General features: G+C 51.4%; 1 protein-coding gene across 2 annotated transcripts; it reads right to left on the reverse strand.

Annotated features, from left to right (window-relative positions):
* Nucleotides 1-363: 363 nt before the first annotated feature.
* DENND2D (DENN domain containing 2D) lies at nt 364-20,002 on the reverse strand. 2 transcript variants are annotated; one of them, XM_032487307.1, is made up of 12 exons: nt 19,753-20,002; nt 15,050-15,225; nt 14,093-14,205; nt 13,308-13,377; nt 12,524-12,601; nt 11,176-11,316; nt 9,753-9,901; nt 7,198-7,375; nt 4,143-4,184; nt 3,640-3,724; nt 3,073-3,312; nt 364-2,597 (listed from the first exon to the last, which is right to left on the reverse strand). In XM_032487307.1, the coding sequence occupies exons 1-12, from the start codon at nt 19,808-19,810 to the stop codon at nt 2,521-2,523; spliced, it is 1,407 nt and encodes a 468-aa protein (XP_032343198.1). In that variant the 5' UTR covers nt 19,811-20,002; the 3' UTR covers nt 364-2,520. The 2 variants fall into 2 exon arrangements, with proteins under 2 accessions (XP_032343198.1, XP_006182935.2); XM_006182873.3 differs by lacking the exon at nt 19,753-20,002 and adding an exon at nt 15,800-17,642 and having other exon boundaries at nt 2,110-2,597.
* Between the last annotated feature and the right edge of the window lie 279 nt (nt 20,003-20,281).

Here is a 20,281-nt window from a genome sequence, read left to right on the forward strand (position 1 = left end):
GTTGTTATGTGTCCTGTGACCTTTCTGTTTTGTATAAAATTGATTAACTCAAAACACAGGAGTGTTATGTTCATTTTCCCTCTCAGGAGATTTTTTGTTTTGTTGCAGTTGTCACCCTTGAGAGTATAAGTCTTTTAGGAATCTCAAACCCTTCCCCCAGATTGTCAATAAAAGAGGCTTGGGCCTCTTGAAAATTTGTGCTCTCCTTTTCTGGCTGCTCAATATCTGCACAACAGTTTGAAATGAAAACCAAGTATCCTCTAACTATAAACCAGATCTGTTTCCACGGTACATAGATAGTTCAGTTGCTTGAATGAAGAGGGAGACAAGCAGAAAAGTTTTAAACTATTGACTAAAATGAGGTATGTTGTTACTGATTTTTATTTATACATTGTTTCCATAATCAGAGGTAAACAGTAGCTGTGCGGCCTTGCCTGGCAGCCGGAACTCTTTCTTGCACTTTTAATGGTTCCATGAGTTCCATATAATCTTGATTAGCAATGACAGTGAAATCTTTTATTTCTTTGCTAGAATATAATAGGAAAGGGACATTTCTCAGTACCTTTGCTTGCTAGCAACTTCTCCAGCATCTGGAGTAGAGAAGTGCATACAGGAAAAAAGGCAGATCAAATTTTGTAAGCTTGGACAAAGGAAAAAGAAGAAGGGCTAATTAACTTATTTGGCAAAGTTACATCCTTGTCTTGTCAGATATAGCAGATGTTAATTACCTGCAGGAGACATTGAGGTGTGGGAGGCTAAACGGCATACCAGTGTCACAACAGTTGCTACTTTTCCGAATGGGGACTAGAATCCACATCTTCTGAATCCTGGTCCAGGGCTCTCTCCTACACCATAGTAGGTTTTAGTGGGATATAGCTACAAACAGATGCTAGGATCTTTTTCAGCCTAAAGGAAATCTGGAAGACATTCAGGTATTTGGTGTGTGTGTGTCCTTCAGCTCTAGGTTACTATCAGCATCAGATCAAGGGTATGTGAACCTCAGCTGGCCTTGCTTCTTCTTGTGATCATATACCTGGTTAGGTACCAAAATCTCCTGAAGAAGTTTAAAAAAATACAGGTTCCCAGGTCCTATCTCTAGAGATGATTTGGTAGGTTTGAGACGGGGCCTCCTATTTTTCATAAGCTCTCCAGGATTCCAGTCCTTGTTCTAAAACTTTCTGAGGTAAAACTAGGCTTAGGAACTACTGCCGTAAATTACCTAAAGACATGCATTAACTCTTAGAAGCTGTGCAGAGTAGCAGCATAGCTGGGGTGGTAGGTGCACGGTGGAGCATCTGCCACCTGCAGTGGGTCTCTCTGCCCCTAAAATAAAATTATATTGGGTTGCACTTAAATTTGGCAACCCCAGCCCCCTATCCCACCCTCCAACAACATTTGTTTTCTTTGTACAGAATTCAGGGGCCCCTGAGGACCACACTCACATACACATATTAATTGATGGAATTTTTGAAAGACACGATGCTTCTAAAAATTTCTGACCCCTTACAGTGTTTGAACAGAAGCTGTCAGTAGAGGTATAAAGATGGACCGACTACTAAACCCCTTGGATTTTTAAGACTATGATTCTCTTTTCCCAAAGGGGAAAAAGTATCAATGTGAGGATCCCTCCGCCTTGAGCTAAAGAGTTGACCTGGGCTTCTCAACAAAGTAGGAAGTAGGGTGTCTAAACAGAAAGTTCCAAACTGGAAGTGACGGGCAGACAGACCAATTTTTGGAAGCAGTGCAGTGTTCTTCACTGGCTTCTGTCAACTGAAATGCCTACCCTCAAGCCAGCCTGGACTACAAATGCTTCACTCTGGCAGCAGCCTTTCCTCCCAGGACTCTGGAAAGCCCACCTAAGGAGAACCAAGAACTGCTGCCCCGCCCCTGGTGCTGTTGCTGCTTTTACCAGGTTCCCTTACCCTTCATGTTAGAGACTCTGCTGACCCCTGTGTAATTCTGCTGCTCCAAACACAGCCTGAGTTCTGGGCACTATTACCAGGTCCTCCACATCTAGTCCAGTTTAGTCTCACATCTATCCTTGTTTTGCTGGTTCTCTCTCCAGAGTGGAAGCCAGAGATACACATATATAGGACAAGAACGTTGTCATCTTTATTCTTATCCTCACATGTCCACAGACCTCTTTTTCTACGTGGCCTTTGGGCCATAACTGGTCCCTCTTTTGAGGATTTTGTAATAGTGGGAGGGGGCAGTGACAGCAACATCGAAGATTCTACAACACTCGGTACAACTGTCTGCTGCCCTGTGTCACCTCTGCAGAAAAGGCAGCTTTGTGCCCAGCTCCATGAGCACAGAAGTCAGAGCCTTCCAAAGTCCTGAGATAGCTGATTCCAGAGATCCCAAATTCAAGACACCAACTTGAAGCAAGACCTGGTTACCAGGACTCGGAAGAAGGCTGTGGATTCTGGGGACTGAGGGCTTCGCTGATCCTGCCGTGCTGGCAGGGGCCAAAGTCCAAAACTGGCTTGTCGGTCTAGTCACGCCTGTTCACTACAGCTCTTATTTCACAGTCTTTTCCTTTGATTTCCTCTGTTTCTTCTGTTCCTCATATTCAAGTATTTTCTGTTGGAAATAGCCTGTGGGTTCAGATACAGGTGTTAGAGGCATCTAATCCGGCCAGGCAGACCAAGATGAGCTCAGGAGCGAGGGTCCGAAATATCCTCTCTGTCTGCTGCCCGTGCTCCCCCACCCCCACATTCCTGCCAGGATTCCCGTGCCTTCACAGGCCTCTGGAGACCCGGGTATTCACTTTGGCCCGAAGGGGCCTAAAGCAAAGAATAACTAATAGGAATTAACTCCAGACTAAAACAAAGAGCACAGGGCCTCCTGCTGGCTGATGAATAGAGCAACCTCTGCAAAATGTCAGCCCAGAAGGCATTTTCCTTAGGCTTCAGGGTCTCTCTTTCCAATCCGACTTGAAAAGATGACAGCTCTGTTGTGGATTTCTACAGAGGAGTGCCCTCTCCTCCCTCCTCGTCATCCTAGGGCCACACCTGACTTGGAGACAGTGACCCTCTGGGCTTAGATTGATAGAGGGCTGTCCCTGTATACCTGCAGGAGGTTGCTTGCTCTTCTCAGCTTCCTGGATGAAAAGGGAGAAGAGCTGTGTCTTCACAAACTTCTTCACAAATCGGCGGTTGGCCTTGGAGGTCAGAGCCTTATAGAAGGCCCGTTCTTGGAAGTGGCCTTGCCCGTTTGCCTCCCGCTTGATGTAGGAGGCATAGTGGCCCACAGTTTTGACGAAGAACTGCACAAAAGGGCCTGAAACGTGCTCGTTGATTTGTTCCGGAGCTGCAGAGGACAGAGAGAGATCATCTCAGAGGGTAACAGATGGCTGAAACCACCTACTTTTATCTCCAAGTGGCTTTCGTTGCAGGCTGAAAGCTCTTGGGGAAGGGATGCAGTAGGGTTCATAATTACCGATGACTGATTAAAACGGGAGACTGGGTCTGGGTTCTCCACCACTGCTTAGGAAAACTAAAACCTCATACTTACGCTTGCCCTAGAATCCAGGCCTCTGGGACTAGCCCAGGGCTGCTGAGTGAATTCATTTGAGTTCTGGAAGGGAATTGTTGGGAATCATGCCCTCAAGCTCTTTGCAGAAAGGGTAGGACTTACTCTGTGACTCCTTGATCTCCCGACCCAGAGAGTCTAACAGGTCATCCTGAAGCTTGGGTGGTAGGATGTCTTTTTCGTCACCAACCTAGGAGAGGACAGAGCTCAGAGGTCAAGGAGTCACAGAGGAGGTGTAGAGGGAGGTGTTGGCAGAGAGTGTGAGGAGGGCATGAAATTTACCCCCAACTTCACCCCCAAACAATTGGCCACATAGAGAAACAAACAGAAGCTGTTTCTTGATTGTCAGTTTGACTCTAAACATTAGCAAGTCTCTCCATTCCTGTAGTACTTGGTTTATATCCTTGCTCTAAAGGCACTAACACCAATCGCCTGGTGAAGTCACGTGCGTCTTTGTCGTGGGCTCCTTGCGAGCGGAGAGGTCTTGTTAGTGTGAGTTCTCACTCAACAGAAGTACTTAAAGTTGGTTGAAGTGAGTGGAGCATCAGTGAGACTAGAGCAGTTGAGCTGGTGGGGGGGCTGACGGGGGTCTGAACCCAGACACTTACTGACATTAAGAAGGTTCCTTCACAGAGATTCACCAACAGGACCTGAAAGAAACGCAGGACAGCTTGATCTCTTCCCCTTTCTTCATAGCCCTCGGGAGGCCTCAGCACCTCCACGTCTGCCTGTGGCTGTACCTTTCAGCCCAAGCAGCAACCAAGGCAGCATCTGCAATTCTCATTTCCTGGCTGATGGTCTCCTTTCTCACCATTCCCCTCTTTCCTGGGGAAAGGGGATGAGAGTGTGGGAAGGGGGAGTAAGGGAGAGAGCTGAGGGAGAAGGGGTACAGAGTACGGGTACCGCATAGCCACTCACTCCCTTAGTAAAATGAGGTTCACACTAACAGCTTTTACATGTGAGACATTTAGTACAAGGCACACACCATAACTGCTTTGCCGATTTTATCTCATTTAATCCTCCCAGCGGTCCTGTCGAGGCAGGTACTATGCCTATTTTGCAGGTGAGGAGACAGACCCAAAGAAGTTAAGCTGCCCGAGGTGATACTGCTAACAGACAGTAGAACCAGTTTCCAAGCTGAGGTTGTGCTGTCCCTGGGATTGCAGCCCTCTCCCCACAGCTCTCCTCAGCTCCCTTCCCTCTGGTTGGCTTTAGGACAAGGATGTCGACTTTTGAATGCTTACAACAACCTTAGGTCCAACTGCCTGCACTTCTATTTTTAAAAAAAGCCCTCAGAGCTTTGGGCCTCCCAGCAGGAAACAGCAAGAGAAGGAGATGAGCCCAGGGTCAGCAGGAAGAGGGAAGGAAAGCCGGTGAGGAGACCATGTGTCCATAGGCTGCAGGCGGGACAAGCACAGGCCTGGAACCTGGGGGACCTGAGTTCTAGCACCAGCTGCGTCCCTGCCTGAGGGGCCTTCAGTCTAGACCTGAGATGACGAACAGGCATCCTGCTGGTTGGATTCCAACCGGCAGATCTGCATCTTTGAGCCTCAGATTATTTTATAAATAATTGAATGAGTTTCCAGTATTTAAATGGAAAAGTTCACATAAACTTGGGATTTGGGGCTTCCCTGGACAAGGTAGGAGCTCTGACACTGGTCCACATTCGGGTGGAACTGAGTGCACCTGCCTCCTTTAGGCAAGGCATGTGCTCAACAGATGAGCGTAAGCCCCCAACGCCTGCGCTGGCCACGTAGGTGCCTGCTGGGCCCCTCTTTTCAGTTTGTGACCCTTAGTCTTGACCGGAGGGTGAATGATCCCTCTGTGCTCCCTTCTTCTAAATAAAAAGAAAGAGAGGAACAGGAAAGCATGCCAAAAGACAGAGAGGGCCCTGTAATTATCCATCATCAAGGAAGGAAAGTTGAACTAGTTCAGGCCTGAAACCTCTTGTATACATCAGCTCAGATGCCTTTATTCAGGGCAGGCTCTTCAATCTAGGGTGGGGGCGGGAGGGGGAGGTAAGTGTGTGAACATTTTTTTTGTGAAGTTGTTCCCAGAAATCTTTCCAGTATTTGGGATATTACTGCCTGTCAAGCAGTGCCTTCCAGAGAGCTGCTGACATGGGGAGTCGGAATCCCCCTACCCCTACCCTGGCCCCTGGCCCTCTGCCTTCCTCATCCCCTGCCCGCTTCACAGAGCAGCTGCTGAGAAATAAAACAAGCCAAGGCTCTAAGACAGTAGGAACAGGAGTCCTATTAACCTTGGGGTGTCTTCCCACCAGGCCACCGGGGGAGGAGCCACAGCTTACAAGGGGCGGGAGCTGCAGCGTCGGGAAGTTTCAAAACTTCTGGGGTTGGGACATCCTAAGTCTTATTGCTAAACATGGGGCTGATACTCTGGCCCAGTTAGTCACAAGGCAAAGGCTGGCTCAAAGGGCATGTGTACTCAGCAGTTCTGAGGAGGGCTGGCTGGGCCGGGGACGCAAGGACGGGAAACAGAGCCTGCTTCTCTATCTCCCAGCAGCACTTGGTAAGAAGGGCTTTTGGTTCTACCTCCATCATCGCCTGTGCAGCCTCAGATAAGTCAGTTGAGTTCACTGGACCTCAGTTATTTCTTATGTAAATGAGAATCTTCCCACTAGGGCTGGTCTCATGCCTTCATACCTTACTTCTGGACCTGGCCTCTCCCTTTCATAGGCCCTTTGTCTACACAGAGGGAGTCCATGGTCAGCCAGTGCAGACACAACTAAGTAGCTTTTCTGGCTTGAGACTGCAGTAACATGCTATATTTTGAAAGTTCCTATTGACAATTCAAGCAAAGCCCCTGTTTTGAGTTGTTCTTCCAAACACTGGAGATAGATTTATGTTACGTATGCCCATTTTCACCACTGAGCTCTCTGGTGTACTGGGGGCACTGCCAAGAAATAAGAAGCTGACAAAATCAAAGGGGATTTGGACCTATATCTTCATTAGCCAACAGAGCTCTGAGCTAATCAGAAAGATGATCCTTGCTACAGAAAAAAAAAAAAAAAATCAGCATTTTCAAGACTCATTGTTTTCAGGAAGGCTATGTTAGTTCACGTCCAAGCAATGTGGATAAATTCCAGTGGGGTGTGTGTTGTATAGACCAGCTGTGCTCAGAAGAGAAATTGGGAGGGTGGGTATAGCTCAATAGTACAGTGTGTGTTTAGGGTGTCCGAAGTCATGGGTTCAATCCCCAGTACCTCCATTAAAATAAACAAATAATTAAATAAATAAACCTAATCCCCCAACACACACACAAACATAAATAATTTTTTTAAGAGAATAATGGGATACCCAGGGCCAGCTGACTAGGACTAGCTGGCTCAGGGCAGTTGGATGACCCCTGAAATAAGTGATGTGCTACCCCTTAAGCCCAAAGGGAAATCATTTAGGAGGAGGAAGCAGAGACTTACTGAATAGCCACTATATGTCAGGCACCGGGCTAGGTGCTTTATGCACATCATTTCCCCTGGGGTCCCTAGAAACTGAACATCGTCATTCCAGTATGACAGATGAGGAAGCCCGGGCTTAAAGAAGTTAAGCTTCTTGCCCCAGATCACACAGCTGTTAGCAGCAGAGCCGGGATCCGGATCCTGGTCTGCCTCGCTCCAAATCACGCCCTCTTCCTGCTGCATCATACCTCTTCCATGGGGCTCTCCATAACCTCCTGCTGAAAGCGCATTTGTACTCCAACCATGAAGGGAGTGGGGCAGCAGACAGTGGCCAGAAGGCTCTCGGGGACAACAGGGATGTAGGTGTGTGCCCAGCTGAAGGGGTAGAGCAGCGCGGCAGCAGCGTGGATGCACTGAGACAGGGTGCTGGGGACAGGGCACAGAGAATCAGAGTCAGGGGGGCCTCCCTGAGCCGCCACCCCCACCCAGCCCACCACAGGCAGCAGCAGCTGAGTGCTACCCCAGGGGATATGAAAGCAAGTCTGGGAGCCAGGCTGGTCTCAGAGCTGTGACTCCTTGTAGCTGGGAGGGGAGGGCAGAAACTGGGAGGGGCTGAGGCTCCTCTCATCAAGGATGGGGCCTCTATTTGATCCTTTTTTCCCAGTTAGTCTCCTCAACTCACTACTGGGGGCGGGGAGAAGTAGCTCTAAAGAGAGGAGGGGAGAAGAAATGGCTCCACTCAAACAGATCATTGATTAAGGCCCTTCTCTATGTGCACCCCTGGGCCAAGGATGTGGATACCAGGAAGTATGAGCCTGACCCTGCTTTTAAGGAACTTCCAGTGTCGTTAAGGAGACAAATATGTAAACATTGGAGTAGAGCAGAGAGGTCAAGCCTTATTTCCCCCCTTTATGTCTCATCCCCAGCCTTTAACTCTCACGGCTCTTTCTGGCCACAGGAGGTTATTTAAAGCTACCAGGTTGGTGCCTGTGTTTGTGTGGGAAACTCCTAGATTCCAGGAACCTCTTACCAGCAATTTCTACCCGGAAAGTCCCACAGAGGTGGCTCCTCCACCCTTTGCAATGAAGCATCCCTGCATAATTATTGCCTAAGTCACAACTGGGGCTCAGCTCCTCCCACTCCCCCCTCAACCCACACACACAACCCCACCCTCTGTCTTCTCTATTCTCCACTAGCTTTCATGGCTCTTCGTTTCTTCAAATTGCCCCAAAGCCACGGCCAATATAAACACAGATGCGGAAACCTTGTTTCAATTCTTGGTATCAAGCTAGCATTTCCTGAGTTAGAAAGATGGAGACTCTGAGAGTCTAGCCAAGACTTGGGCTGACTGGAAGTCCCCTTCCTGCCTGAGCTTCAGAAACCTGAAACACTCAGTGTGGGAAAGAAGTGGGGAGAGGTGGGGTCTCCCGGAAGAAAGTTACTGTCCAGAGGTGAGCCCATGGCCAGGCCAGAGGACACCTGGAGTCGCCTTCACTTCTGAAACACCGATCTTAGGGGGAAAAGGACAGAATCCCAGCTCTACCCAGGATAGAAACTTCTCACTTCCCTAGAGGGCCGAAAGTGGAAGAGCTATTTCCAAAAAAATAAAAGCTCACACCACTTCCTCAAGGATTAGCCTACCACTGGTGCCTTTTTGGTTATTACTGGTTTGTACAGGAATTTCAACCCACAGACCCCATTCCCTGCCCAAGCTTCCTGTCCTCTAAAACCCATGACATTCACATGACCCTCTGACCTAACATTTGGGTCCCTAACATCCTTTTCTTCTTCTTCCCTAAAAGATAAAAACCAAGGTTGTAAGCCCAATGTCATCAGCTTTCTTCATCCCCAGACGTGAACAGTTCAACCTTCTCCTGTTTTATGATCCTTCTCCCTTCTCTGTTCTGTCACATGTCTCCCCATCTTTCTCAAACTTGAAGCCCCTAAGAGGTAGAGACCAAGACATGATATTACTCTGCTTCAACTATACACAGGAATATACTCAACTGCGAGCTTATTATTAAGAATCACAGCTAGCATTTACCAATATGTGCCTGGCGGGGTGCTCCTTACCTAATGGGATTATTTCATTTAATCCTCACCACATCCTGATGAGGTCGGCACAGTCAATATCTCCATTTTACAGACAAGGGGATCATGACTTTAAGAAGTTAAGAAACTAACCTACAGAAAATCATGTAGCTAAAGGTTGAAGGAAAGAACCAGAACCTTATTCTGCTGATTTCAACACCAGTGCTTTCACTCACTACATAATTCTTTATCCCCTTCAGGTCAAGGACCACATCTTGTATGTCTGTATCTTCCCGATACCAGTTTACCATCTGGTAAACAGCTGACACACAATAAATGTTTGTTGAATGAGTGAACAAGTGGACAAATAAGATGTGTTTGCAGTTAAGGATGATGGGCTTGAACTCCATACCATTATATGGCTTCCTGCCCTGTCCTCCACCCTCCCTCCCTCCCTCAGCGTTTCAAGAAAAGAATCATGTCTGCATCCACCCTAACTGGTCTCCACCTGGGCTGTCACAGGAGTACTTCAAGCCCTTCTCAGGGCTAAATCAGGGACCTGCTTCAGGCTTAGGCAGCAATTAAGTTTGAAGGCAGAAACGGGGGACTGCAAAAGCGTATTTTTCTAGAATTAGTGCAGGTCAAGACCGGGAGGCAGCAGGGTGAGCACACGGGTCCTATGGCCTGATTTCCTTGGAGAACCCTCGGGTCTGTTCCCTGGAACCCAGGGATGCCAATCAGTTCAGGTGAGCTGCTCAGTGGCTGGACCTACCTGAGACCTTCCGCCAGGAAGATGATTCTTCTCTCCAGCACAGCAGAGGCAAAGATCTGAACAATCTTCTCATAACCGAGACAACGCAACAGAGAACTAAAATCCACATGTTCTAGATGGGAGTCTAGGGGCCGCGTCAATGAGATGAACTGTGGGGCAACCAGAGAGAGAGGGGGTCAGCACACTGAAAAATCACACAGACCCCAGAAAGCTGGGCCTCTACCAGTCTCCACACCATTCTCCCTGCAGGAGGGAATCTGATCCTGTCTCCCTCCTGCTAAAAATCCACCCACAGTTTCCCTCTGCTCTGAGGATAATGCAGATGTACGCTGGCATGGCACTCGAGGCCCTGCCTCCCCCACCATCTCCCCCACCTCGCTTGTCTCATCAACCCCTTCCAGTTCCTTGAGCATGTCATGCTGTTTCCTGCCTGAGGTTCTTTCCTTCTCTGGATTGCTCTCCTCCCTTCATTCTTCTTTTTTTTTTTTCAATTGTTGATTGATTAATTATTTTTTTAAATTGTAGTTAATTGACCACATTTTATCTCTTCATTCTTACCCTCCTTGTTGTCTCAAAGGCCTTCCTGGGCCCCCTAATGCAACACGTGTTTCTCACCCTTTTCTCACCCAGGATCCTGTTTTCTTTTCCTTTCGTCACAATCATACAAGTTTTGATTATCTATTCATGTGTGTGTTTACTTATTTAACGTCTGCCTCCCCCACTGGCCTTTTAGCTCCATAAGGTCAGGAACCACATTCATTTTATTTACCACTTCAGAGCTGGAAAATAGTGCACCCTGGAGCACAGCAGGCCTTTCATACTTGCTTTTTGAGTAAGTGAAAAAGCCTAGCCCCCTCCTCTTATTCTTATATGGGGAAACCAAGGTTCAAAGGGACACTCAGATTATCCAGAGTACCATGGATCAGGGCTGGAATTCTTAAAACAATGTTCTACCTGCTGCGTTGTCCGCTCAGTGTCTTAAAACAGTAACATCCCCCATATGGCATGGGTGGGGATTCAGGGTTGGGGATGAGTGATAAGAAACAGACAGGTGGACGCCATAAGGTAGAGATACAGGACAGAAACAGGAAGATAAGGGAGGTAATGGGGAAAAGTGGCAGTTTAGGGGCTGGGGGCAAAGGCCATTCTAGTACCAGGAGCCTCAGCTTACATAGCTTATTTATTATAAATAAAAATGTTGGTGGCTTGAGCAGTGACTAGGTCCTTGTGAGCATCAGGTTGGAAGGATCAGAAAATTTGGGTTTGATATTTAGCTCTGTGAATAATTCAAGCCAAGCCCCACTCCCTACCTGGCTCAGTTTCTCTGAATGTGAACCTGCTGAATGGAAGCTCCATGAGGAGCCGTGCCACAGAAACCCAGCCCCTCCTGCTGGGGAGGGTCTCACCCATTTTGCTCACCAACCTCAGTGCCTGAGTCGGGGATGAAGCTTTTGAGGGTGACGGTCTTCCCAGGAGCAGGGAAGGCTGCCTCTCGGAGGCCCTGCATGAATGGGTAAATGACTGCCAGGGAGATCTGATGCCTCTTCTCCACTTCATCCAGGATCTGCACAAAAAAGGACCCCAGGAGACATGACTCAAAGGGATGCTACTGGGCGGGTGGCAGAGATCTCATATGTGAGTCTCCCACGCTGGTCCAGCCAATCCTTAACTGGTTCTCTTTCTTCTTTGGCAGAAACAAGTCTGCTGTTTATCTCCTGCACAAAACCCCCTTTTTCCTAGCCTTATTCTTTTCATCCTCTGTCTACCAATCCATATTCCTCCTTTCTCCGAACATCAACATAGACGACCTTCCCCAGGAAGTCGTCCTAGAGTAAACTCATCATCCACGATGGTACCTTGTTCGTTTGTCCTGGCTGGAGTAGGAGCATGGAAGCTGGGCCTGCTGGGTGCCACTCTGCCCTTCAACTTCCACTGGATACTCCCCAGGGAGGGACGGCCTCCATCGCTCAGAACTCCGCACAGATGAACACTCCGCCCAAGCAAAGGCTGACGGAGTTTACTGCCTTCATCCTTCCAAAGGATGGATGCCTGTGGCAGAGCACACTGACGCCCTTTTGTGCCACTAAGACATGTCCCATCCACTCTGAAGGACTCCTCTCTGAACCCAGCTCAGGCACAGAGCCACACAAATTAGCTACAGCAGAAATCCTTGGAAACCTCAACTTCCCTTCTACCCTGAAAGGAGTCAGAGGGAGCCCCCTCAAGTCCCAAGTCCCATTGCATAGTCTATATATTTGTTTAGTGCTCTGCTTTGTTCACATATCACCTCATACCAACCCATGAAATAGAAGGGGAGGGATGCATTCGACAGACAAGGAAACTGAAACTCCGAATTCCAAATGTGGAGCTCTCCCCACTGTCCTGCTCCAGCTGCCTTCTTACTAGAGATCTTACTAGATTCTCTTTCTTTCTTTCTTCTTTTTTAATTTTTTTTTAGGGAAATCACTGGTCACTGGGGATTGAACCCAGGACATTATGCATGCTAGGCATGCGCTCTACAGCTGAGCTATACTCTCTGCCCTAGAGCAGCGGATTCTCTGCTGCAGGGGAAGTAGTCTTCTGGGTTCAGTTTCCACTTTTCCCGAAAATCAAGTCAAGCCCAAGCACCTCTCTGCCGGTTCCCCCCGTGTGCCTAGCCTGACCCCGACCGTGGGGGAGGAGTGCAGGGAGCACGGGCAGGACAGGCGGCCAGGCAGACCTGGAGGCTGAACAGGCCCAACTGGCCCCGAGGAATCCTGTTCCGCCCCTACCTTGGAGAACAGGCCGAAGCAGCCAATGCAGCTGACGATGCAGTACACCCTGGGGAGGCGAGGGCCACGGCCGGCGGGCTGCAGGGACAGAGAGGCTCCTTCAGTGCCACAGCCTCCCCCCCAGGGCCTCCGCCCAGCTGGGGCTGATGGGGCACGGGGCTGGTGGCTGGGGCTGGGGGATTCCCCGAGGGTGGTGGGCCGGATGGAGAAAGGCCTGGCTGCACAGAGGTCCCATTCAAGGGACCGGCAGCAGGGAGGCCAGAGCGGTCACTGAAATAAAAAAAAAGATGGCCTTAAGGGGGGGATGGCTCATGGGCAGCACCAACACCATCAGGGGTCAGCAAAGAGGGAACATGTGTGCTGTAGAGATGAGGAAAAAAGCTAGGGAGGGGGGCGCTCTGAAAGTGCCGTAGAGAGACCCAAGGATTAAACCATGTTCAAATCCCAGGCCAGGTTCTGGGAGGCCCCAGGGGCCAAGGCAACGAGGCCTGGATAGAGATGGTGGAGGGCAGATTGTGCTGAAGCCTCCCCCACACAGGAACGCTTGAAAGCTGGAGAGAGTAAAGACCAAAGCAAAGGTCCCCGGGGTGGGTGAGGAGGGGTGTGTGTCCTCATTCTTGTGAGGCTGCAGACGGCACTAACATGGCAGCAGGTGCTGGGCTGTGCTCAGTCTACAACCACCACTGCCAGGGAGACTTGGCTTTTGCAGCTGAGGCTTGAGCAACCCCAGCTGCGGAGCGGAGCAGGCTGCAGGGAAGAGGGGGCAGTTCTGAGCTGCACAGACCAAGAGACGCCTGCAGTATCCGATCTTCCTGCTTCCATCCACATTGGTCAGAACGAAGGAGAAGGTCTCCCTGAGGATGAGCAGACAAGACCTAGTTAGCACCTGCTCACCAGCTTCTAAAACAGGACGGCGGCCAGCACCAGAGGGGTGCCAAGGCGGGTGAGATGGGTCAAGGAGAGCTGCTGACTGATCCTGAGAGTAATTGGAACACCAGTAATTTACCTAAAGTGCTTATTGGTGTCAAGCTTTAAATGCATCACCTCCTTTAATTCTCCGAGCAACTCTTTGAGGTACGTTCAATGACTTTCCCCACTTTAAAGATGAAGGAACTGAGACTCTGAGGGAGTGTTTCTTATCCAAGGTCATTCACCTCATGAGTGATAAAGCCAAAATTCGAGCTCAGGCAGTCAAGTTCCAGGACTCAAGGTATAAAAGACTTTGCCATACAAGGGACTCCTTAGAGACCAAAGGCCTTCTCTTAAGGCCGTCTTCTGTCAGAGGCAGTCAAAACACAGTAATTCTCACTCCCAGGACAGGTGAGAGAAACTTGCCCTTCTCTGGACAGAAAGGACTGGTCAACCTGGTTAGCTAAGATTGCTTGCCTCCAGAGACCGACCCCAGGCAAATGTTTAGAAATGAATGAACTCCGGTCCCTCCCCATCAGGAAGGAAGCTGGTGAGAAATCAGCATACACTCCATCTGAGAGGGGCGCAGGAATCACGTGGCTCACACTTATCCCTTCTCCTCCAATCCCAGATTCCTCTGTCCTAGGGCCGGGCAATTACCTGGGATACTCAGTGAGTGGAGCCCACTCATTCCCATCTGGGAAGCAAAACAAGGGGATGGCTCCGAGCAGCCGCTCCTCCTCCTCCTGTTGGCCCCGAAGCAAGTTCTCCCTCTATAAGGAAGAGGAAAAGAGACAGGTGGGCTGCTGGAGGTACGAGCAGGTGGAAAGGGCTTGAGGCCTGGTGGGCTTCTCTTGAGGCTCGAAAGCAGTCTGAGAATAAGCTTTTCTACTGGCTTGCGGCTCCAAGCGTATCTCTGCCCGTCACTCTGCACAGAGACTGCATCCTTGGTCTCTGGCTGGCACAACCCCAGGGCCGAAGGAGCTCTTCCTGGGCCAAGGCTACATGAACCTGAGTTGGACTTGAGTATCCCAGGGATCTACATAGTTAGGAAGGGAGCCAGGACCATGCTGAATACAGAAAGGCCCAGAGACCGCCTGGCTTCCTGGGAGGACCACATCAGAGAAGAGATGTGGCCAGCTCAGTCGCCGCTTGGACAGGGTAAGCGAAGCTAACCCCACCGCTTCACCCACCGCAGGACCAGACAAGAAGGAGACTGATGTCTGCTCATCAGCTATGTACCTGTCCTGCCCTCTCCTTCCCATCCACTGCAGGGAAAGGGTTCCTCCAAGAACCTGTGGCAGAAGGTAAGCTTCTCTACAGAGCAGGGTGGCTGAGGATGGAATTTGAAAGAACTAGGAGGCTCCCCAAAAGGGCAGAAGAACTAGCCTCATTTCCCGGCTAGGGAGCCGAGGTCAGTTCCTCACAAAGATGCCAGACCTAGATTCTGTGGGTGATAACAGAAAACAGGGCTGGGCCTGCAGGAAACAGGAGTGGTGAGCTCAGGACAGCTCCAGACTCCAGCCCCAGTCAGGGAGGGAAAGGGCACCCCCACCACCACCGCCTCTCAAACACCGCAGTCCTCTTCCACCCCCGGCCCCCTCCTTCAGTCCTTACCTTAGGAAACTGGTAGGTGATCGTGGGCTCATAGTCCTCCCCTGAATGCTTTTTTTTGAGGGAAACCACAAGGAGGTACTCAAAGAAATGCTGCCCTCCAGCAAAGCTGGGCAGATAGTGCTCCTGGGCTCTTTCTGGTTCCTTTACAGCTTCCCCCGAACTGTCCCGGAGAGGCACTGAAACCAAGACACCAGGGCTCACTTGGTATCTCATTGATCCAAGCCCCAGGTGGAGGCTGTGCAGCTCTGGGCAACTTCCACACCTCCAAGCCGCCATGCCAACGCTGAGGTCCCCGGAGCCCGCCCACCGCCTCAGATCCCGGCACAGAATCAGAGCCAACTGGACAGTTTCTTTGCCTGCCCTGGAAGATTTGGAGCCACAAGGAGCCAAGAGGAGGAAAGAAAACACAGATTCAGCAGTCAAGGAAATGTACTGGGGAGGCCGCCTGGGAGGCCCTTGGCCCCAGGGTGACAGAGACTCTGACTACCTGAGACATTGTGCCCCAAGCAGACTTGGACTCAATAAATCAGAACAGGCTCGAGAGCCACGTGGCTGTGACCACACCAACCCCCACAGAGGGCATGACCGACTCTGCAGACCAAAAGGGGAAACCTCCGAGCACAGTCACATGGGGAGCCAGGTGGAGGCTGAAATATAAAAGGAAGAAGAAAAAGAAACATTTCAAGGAAGAAGCAACCTCCTCGAAGAGGACCACCCCGGAAAAAGGGAAGTGGGCGATCCAGTCCAGACCTGCTCGGCGTCCTCGCAGCAGCCAGTTGGGGAGGCGCCTGAGTATCCTGCCTACCACTCGTCTTTCCATCTTCTTGGGCCTGTAGGGCATGGAGAGCTTCCCTGTCCCCCAACACGGTCTGGTTACAGAAAGCCCGGTAAAGGGGCGGCTGTTTCAGTCTCCAGCCACAACTCTAAGAAGCCAAGCCACGCACTGTCTTCCAGATCGGGGAGAGCAGTTTCCATCCTGCGCACCCGGTGGTTGAGCAAGAAGGTTGTGACAGGACCCAGGAAGGCAGCAGAACGCCCGCACTGACAGAGACAGCATCCTGGCACTGCAGCTCAGACCTCAGCTCCTCCCAAGAGCCCCAGGGTGTGGTGAGAGAAAAGGTCATAGGCAAACACCTCCAAAGCCCGGCTGCTTCTGGGCTAAGGACTTTCAATTCTGGGCTGCAGATTGTGAAACGAGTTTCCTTACAACCTCCGGACAATGAAGAATGCCTGATAGCATCAAACTGTGAGCGCTGGACTTCGCCGGCCCCAGGACTGGGATCTTCTGTCTTCATAACCGATTCCTGACCTCTCTCTTCTTAACTTGGTCAACAGCTGCAGATGACCCCTGCAAGGCCACCTGCTCCGCTGTGGAACTTCCAGGACTTCAAGGTTACAAGCAAGAGCGCGGGACCAAACACTCCCCACAGAGAGCATGTCACTGCCTCCCCTGATTAAGATCAATAGACCTGGCCCAATCATTATCTAAGTGGAGAAATTTGTTCTAGTAAGAGGAATTCCTGGATATCAATACAAACATAAAAGCCTCCTCTCCTGGTGGCGAAATAGAGAGCAAATTTCATCTCTGAGCAGGAGAGTTCCTAATATTTCAGGACGATCTACAGTGGTGCATCTCTCACCCGCTGCGATACATCCTAAGGGGCTCCTGGGACCTATTGTCTCATGGGATCTGTTCCAGGGCTCCAGTGTAGAATCCCTCCTCCCAGATGGGAAGGACTCAGGACATTCTCCCTGGTGTACTGTAAGGGACTGGTTGCATCCGCAGCCTGAGGGGCACTCAGTGGCAGTGGAAATCACCTGTCTGATCTCCACCCCACTCCCACTCTTGCTCAGTCTTTTATGCCTGTTGGACCAGGTCAACCGTTCTGCCAGGCTAAAAGCAGAGCAGCAGGCCCCTGGGGCTCTAGGGTACAGATTGGTGTCTGGAGGATGGGGAAGAGAGAAAGGATAGCAATAAGGAATCGCCTAGGATTCTCACACAAACCCTTGAATGTGTAAATGCACATGATAAAAGAAAAAGACTTTTGCCAGGAGGCAAAAAGGTTTGGTGCCAGGGTCTGCCACTCCTGTAAAGAGTTAGTAGCCCTCTGGAAGAAAGTGGGGTGCTGAAATAGGGGAGATGACTGCTTGCCCTTAACAGCTCCAGACCTGGCTTCTGGGGACTAGTAAAAGCCAGTACTCAGTGGCCCAGCCGTGACTCCTGGGGATAATGCTAACCACGATAAATAAGGATGTTACAAATACTGTAACTGTGGGAACAATGACCTGGAACACTTGGATCTGTCGCCACACCTTACTCGCAACCTGCGCAGACTATTCAACACAATCCTCACCTCCTGTCCGAGGAACAAGCATCTCTGATACAGATGGAGAAACTGAGGCACAGAGTGATTCAGGGACTATTTAGGGACTACCAACAGAAAGTTTTGGGAGTGGGAATTATGAGGGATTCATGTCTATGCTCTGGCCTTCTGGATGCAGTGCACACCAAACATCCCACAAATGGGGAATGCCTCCTGTTTGCAAAAGACCTAGAGACCCTCAATTTTTTTTTTTACTGATCATTCCAGAACCTCGGGAAATGATTTCTTTCCCTAAATTCTTTGAGTTGCATTTTCGGCCCATTTCTTCCTGCTTTATCAGGAGAGCCAAGAGCACAGCAAAACTCACAAACTCAAAAGAAGTTACTGGACTTTGGGGCTGAGGTCCAAAAAATCCAGATAAAGATTGCTTTCTCCTCCCTTTCAAAGGGGGTTAATTAACAGAAGAGAAAACATCCATCAAACACACATGTTTAATATAGGTCATCTCATTTAATCCTCAGCGCCTTAGAAAGAAATAATTATCCTGAGTTTTCAGTTGAGAAGGGAGCCACCCTTTCTAGGGAAGTCAGGAGTCTGGTTACACTTGTTCCTCCATCAGGAAGCCCCTCCCACAGCCCTCTGCTGAAAAGTCCCAGAACTAGCAGAATTCGGGTGTAGGGACTTTCTAGAACCTTGATCCGGAAAGCTGGTTCCTCCTCTTTTAGCTTGGCTGCTCTCAACCCAAGACCACCACCACTGACACTCCTCCCCATCTAGATGATTTACACATGCACGTGTACACACACGCACACACGCACACACACACACTCACACACACACACACACACCCTCCGACCACACAATTGCCTTGGAGCCAAAAAGGCAAAGAAGGACGGGGAACTCCCCAGGAAGGCGGAGGACAGTATGGAAGATGAAGAGGGCACAGTCCCCTGGCCTGACAGGTGCCAGACCTCAGGTCAAGTCATACTGGCTGCTCATCCACAGGTCCTCAATGTCCAGGAAGCTCCTATGGGCACAATCATCAGCCCTGTTTTGGGACCAGGTGTGTGGGAGCAACTCTGGGCTGCAGGGAGCAGACCGATGCCTTCCATTCACCTAGACTTCTGAGGGTTGAGGGAGACCAGGAATGACCAGGCCGGTGCTCTCCAGAGGAGAGGGACCACCAGCCCCACCCTACATCCGCTCCTGCCACCACAGACTCCCAGGCCTCCGTCCCCATCCATGGTCTCTGATCCTTGGTAGAGGAAATGAATGACCAGATAGACACTGGAAAACTGTGTTTAGGAAGAACGGCAAGGGCTGGGGGTAGGGGGCAGGGGTAATGGCAGAAGGAGCACCAGTCTCTCCCTGCAGGGCTCTCCTGCTCTGGGGCTTGGAGTAAGAGGAGGTCTCACTCCACCTTTTGATTGCCAGTGTTAAGAGAGGTGGGCTGTCTGAGAACTGACCCCTGCTTACTCTCCAATCCAGCTCCTTTCTTCTCAGAAGGTGGGACCTCTGGGCAAATTATCTAAGGGTTATGGCTTCTTGGCCACCGGACTGGCTAGTGGTAAGCAGCAATGTTTGTTGAATGAATGAAAAAAAATGAATGAATTCCTAATCTGCCTTCCAAAGCTCAGCGCCCCTGCTGAGAAGAAAGGAAACGAATGTTGACTTTAATTGAATCCCCACCACCCTGGACGGAAGAAATATTCTCACTTCACTGAGAGAAGATCAGGGGTGGGGCGCTAGACTTGTCTGATTCTAAGGAATCGGCTGAACAGGCTCCACCCCAGCTCTGCTTGCGGCCGCACTCTCCAGGGCTCTCCGCCGCCCTTGGGTGGTGTGGTGGGGGGAGCACGTCGGGAAGACCAGTTCGGTGGGCGGCGGCCGCGAGCGGGGCTGGGTCGCGGGCTCCCACCGGAGGCGTCCCTGGACCTCGAGACGAGGCGGGGCAGGGCGGGGCGGGGTGGGGCGGGCGGCCGGGGGCTGAGGCGGGGTCTCCGGGCGGCGCGCCGTGGCCCCGGCGCTGCAGGAACTCTGCGGTTGCCCCACAAGCTTCCTGGCTGGAAGGACACGTGGCCCCGGGGCCCCACAACGGCTTCCTTTGGCCGGCAGCCTCCCCCTCACCCCCGCTGGCATGGCTTCTCTTCTGACCTCCGACCCAGTCCCCACCAGCCGGTTTCCACCTCCACCTGCGCCCTCCCTCCAGCTCACCTGACCCCTGCCCAGCCCCCAGCGATGACCCTCAGACTGCTCTCGGATCGCAACCCTCCGCACCGCCGTCCCCTGGCCCCCTGCCCCGATCAAGCCCTGTTCTGGCCCGCGGTCCCCTCGCTGTCCCCGCACCCTCGCCCCGGTGCGCCCCGGCCCGGCACTAACCCCCACGGCCGCGCTTCAGTCTCAGGCTGGCTCGCAGGCGGCGGCCGAGCCCATCCATGGCCCCTCGAGTGCCCGGCGCCAGTTCCCAGGTCCACGCCGGCCCCGCCCCCCAAGGCGCGACCTCCGCGGGCCAGACACTTTCACTTTCACGCGGGGGGGAGTCCGAGGGAACAGGCCCGGGGCGGGGCGGCGCACCTTCCGGACTCCAGCCCAACCCCCGGCGCACCTGGGCGGGCCCGCTCTTCCCTCGGCCCCAGGCTGGGCGGCTGGGGTGACAGAGGGCGCTCGACGCGTGTCCGGGAGGGGCGGTGCCACCTCGCTCCCACCCTCCGTGGGGCACCCCGGGAAGCGTGACTTTCCGAGCCCCGCAGTCCCCAAATGCGGGCGGGGTCGCAACGAAGTCACCCTCTACCTCCGCGGCAAGCGCCGGGAGTGCCCGCCCGGTGGGCATCTGTGCACCTTCCTGGTGGCTCCGGACTTTTCCCAGAAGGGGATAGAGTTTTTAGAGACGGCACACCTTTCCAACCCA

This window comes from Camelus ferus, chromosome 9, assembly GCF_009834535.1.
Source record: "Camelus ferus isolate YT-003-E chromosome 9, BCGSAC_Cfer_1.0, whole genome shotgun sequence".
NCBI lineage: Eukaryota > Metazoa > Chordata > Mammalia > Artiodactyla > Camelidae > Camelus > Camelus ferus.

Excerpts from the sequence above, each read along its gene's own strand:
- DENND2D (XM_006182873.3), bottom strand. The coding sequence starts at position 15,890 with ATGCCCTACAGGCCCAAGAAGATGGAAAGACGAGTGGTAGGCAGGATA. Across the intron at positions 3,725-4,142 it reads AAGGAACCTTCTTAATGTCA|GTTGGTGACGAAAAAGACAT; the intron begins GTAAGTGTCTGG and ends GTCCTCTCCTAG. Across the intron at positions 2,598-3,072 it reads GAGCAAGCAACCTCCTGCAG|GCTATTTCCAACAGAAAATA; the intron begins GTATACAGGGAC and ends CTGAACCCACAG.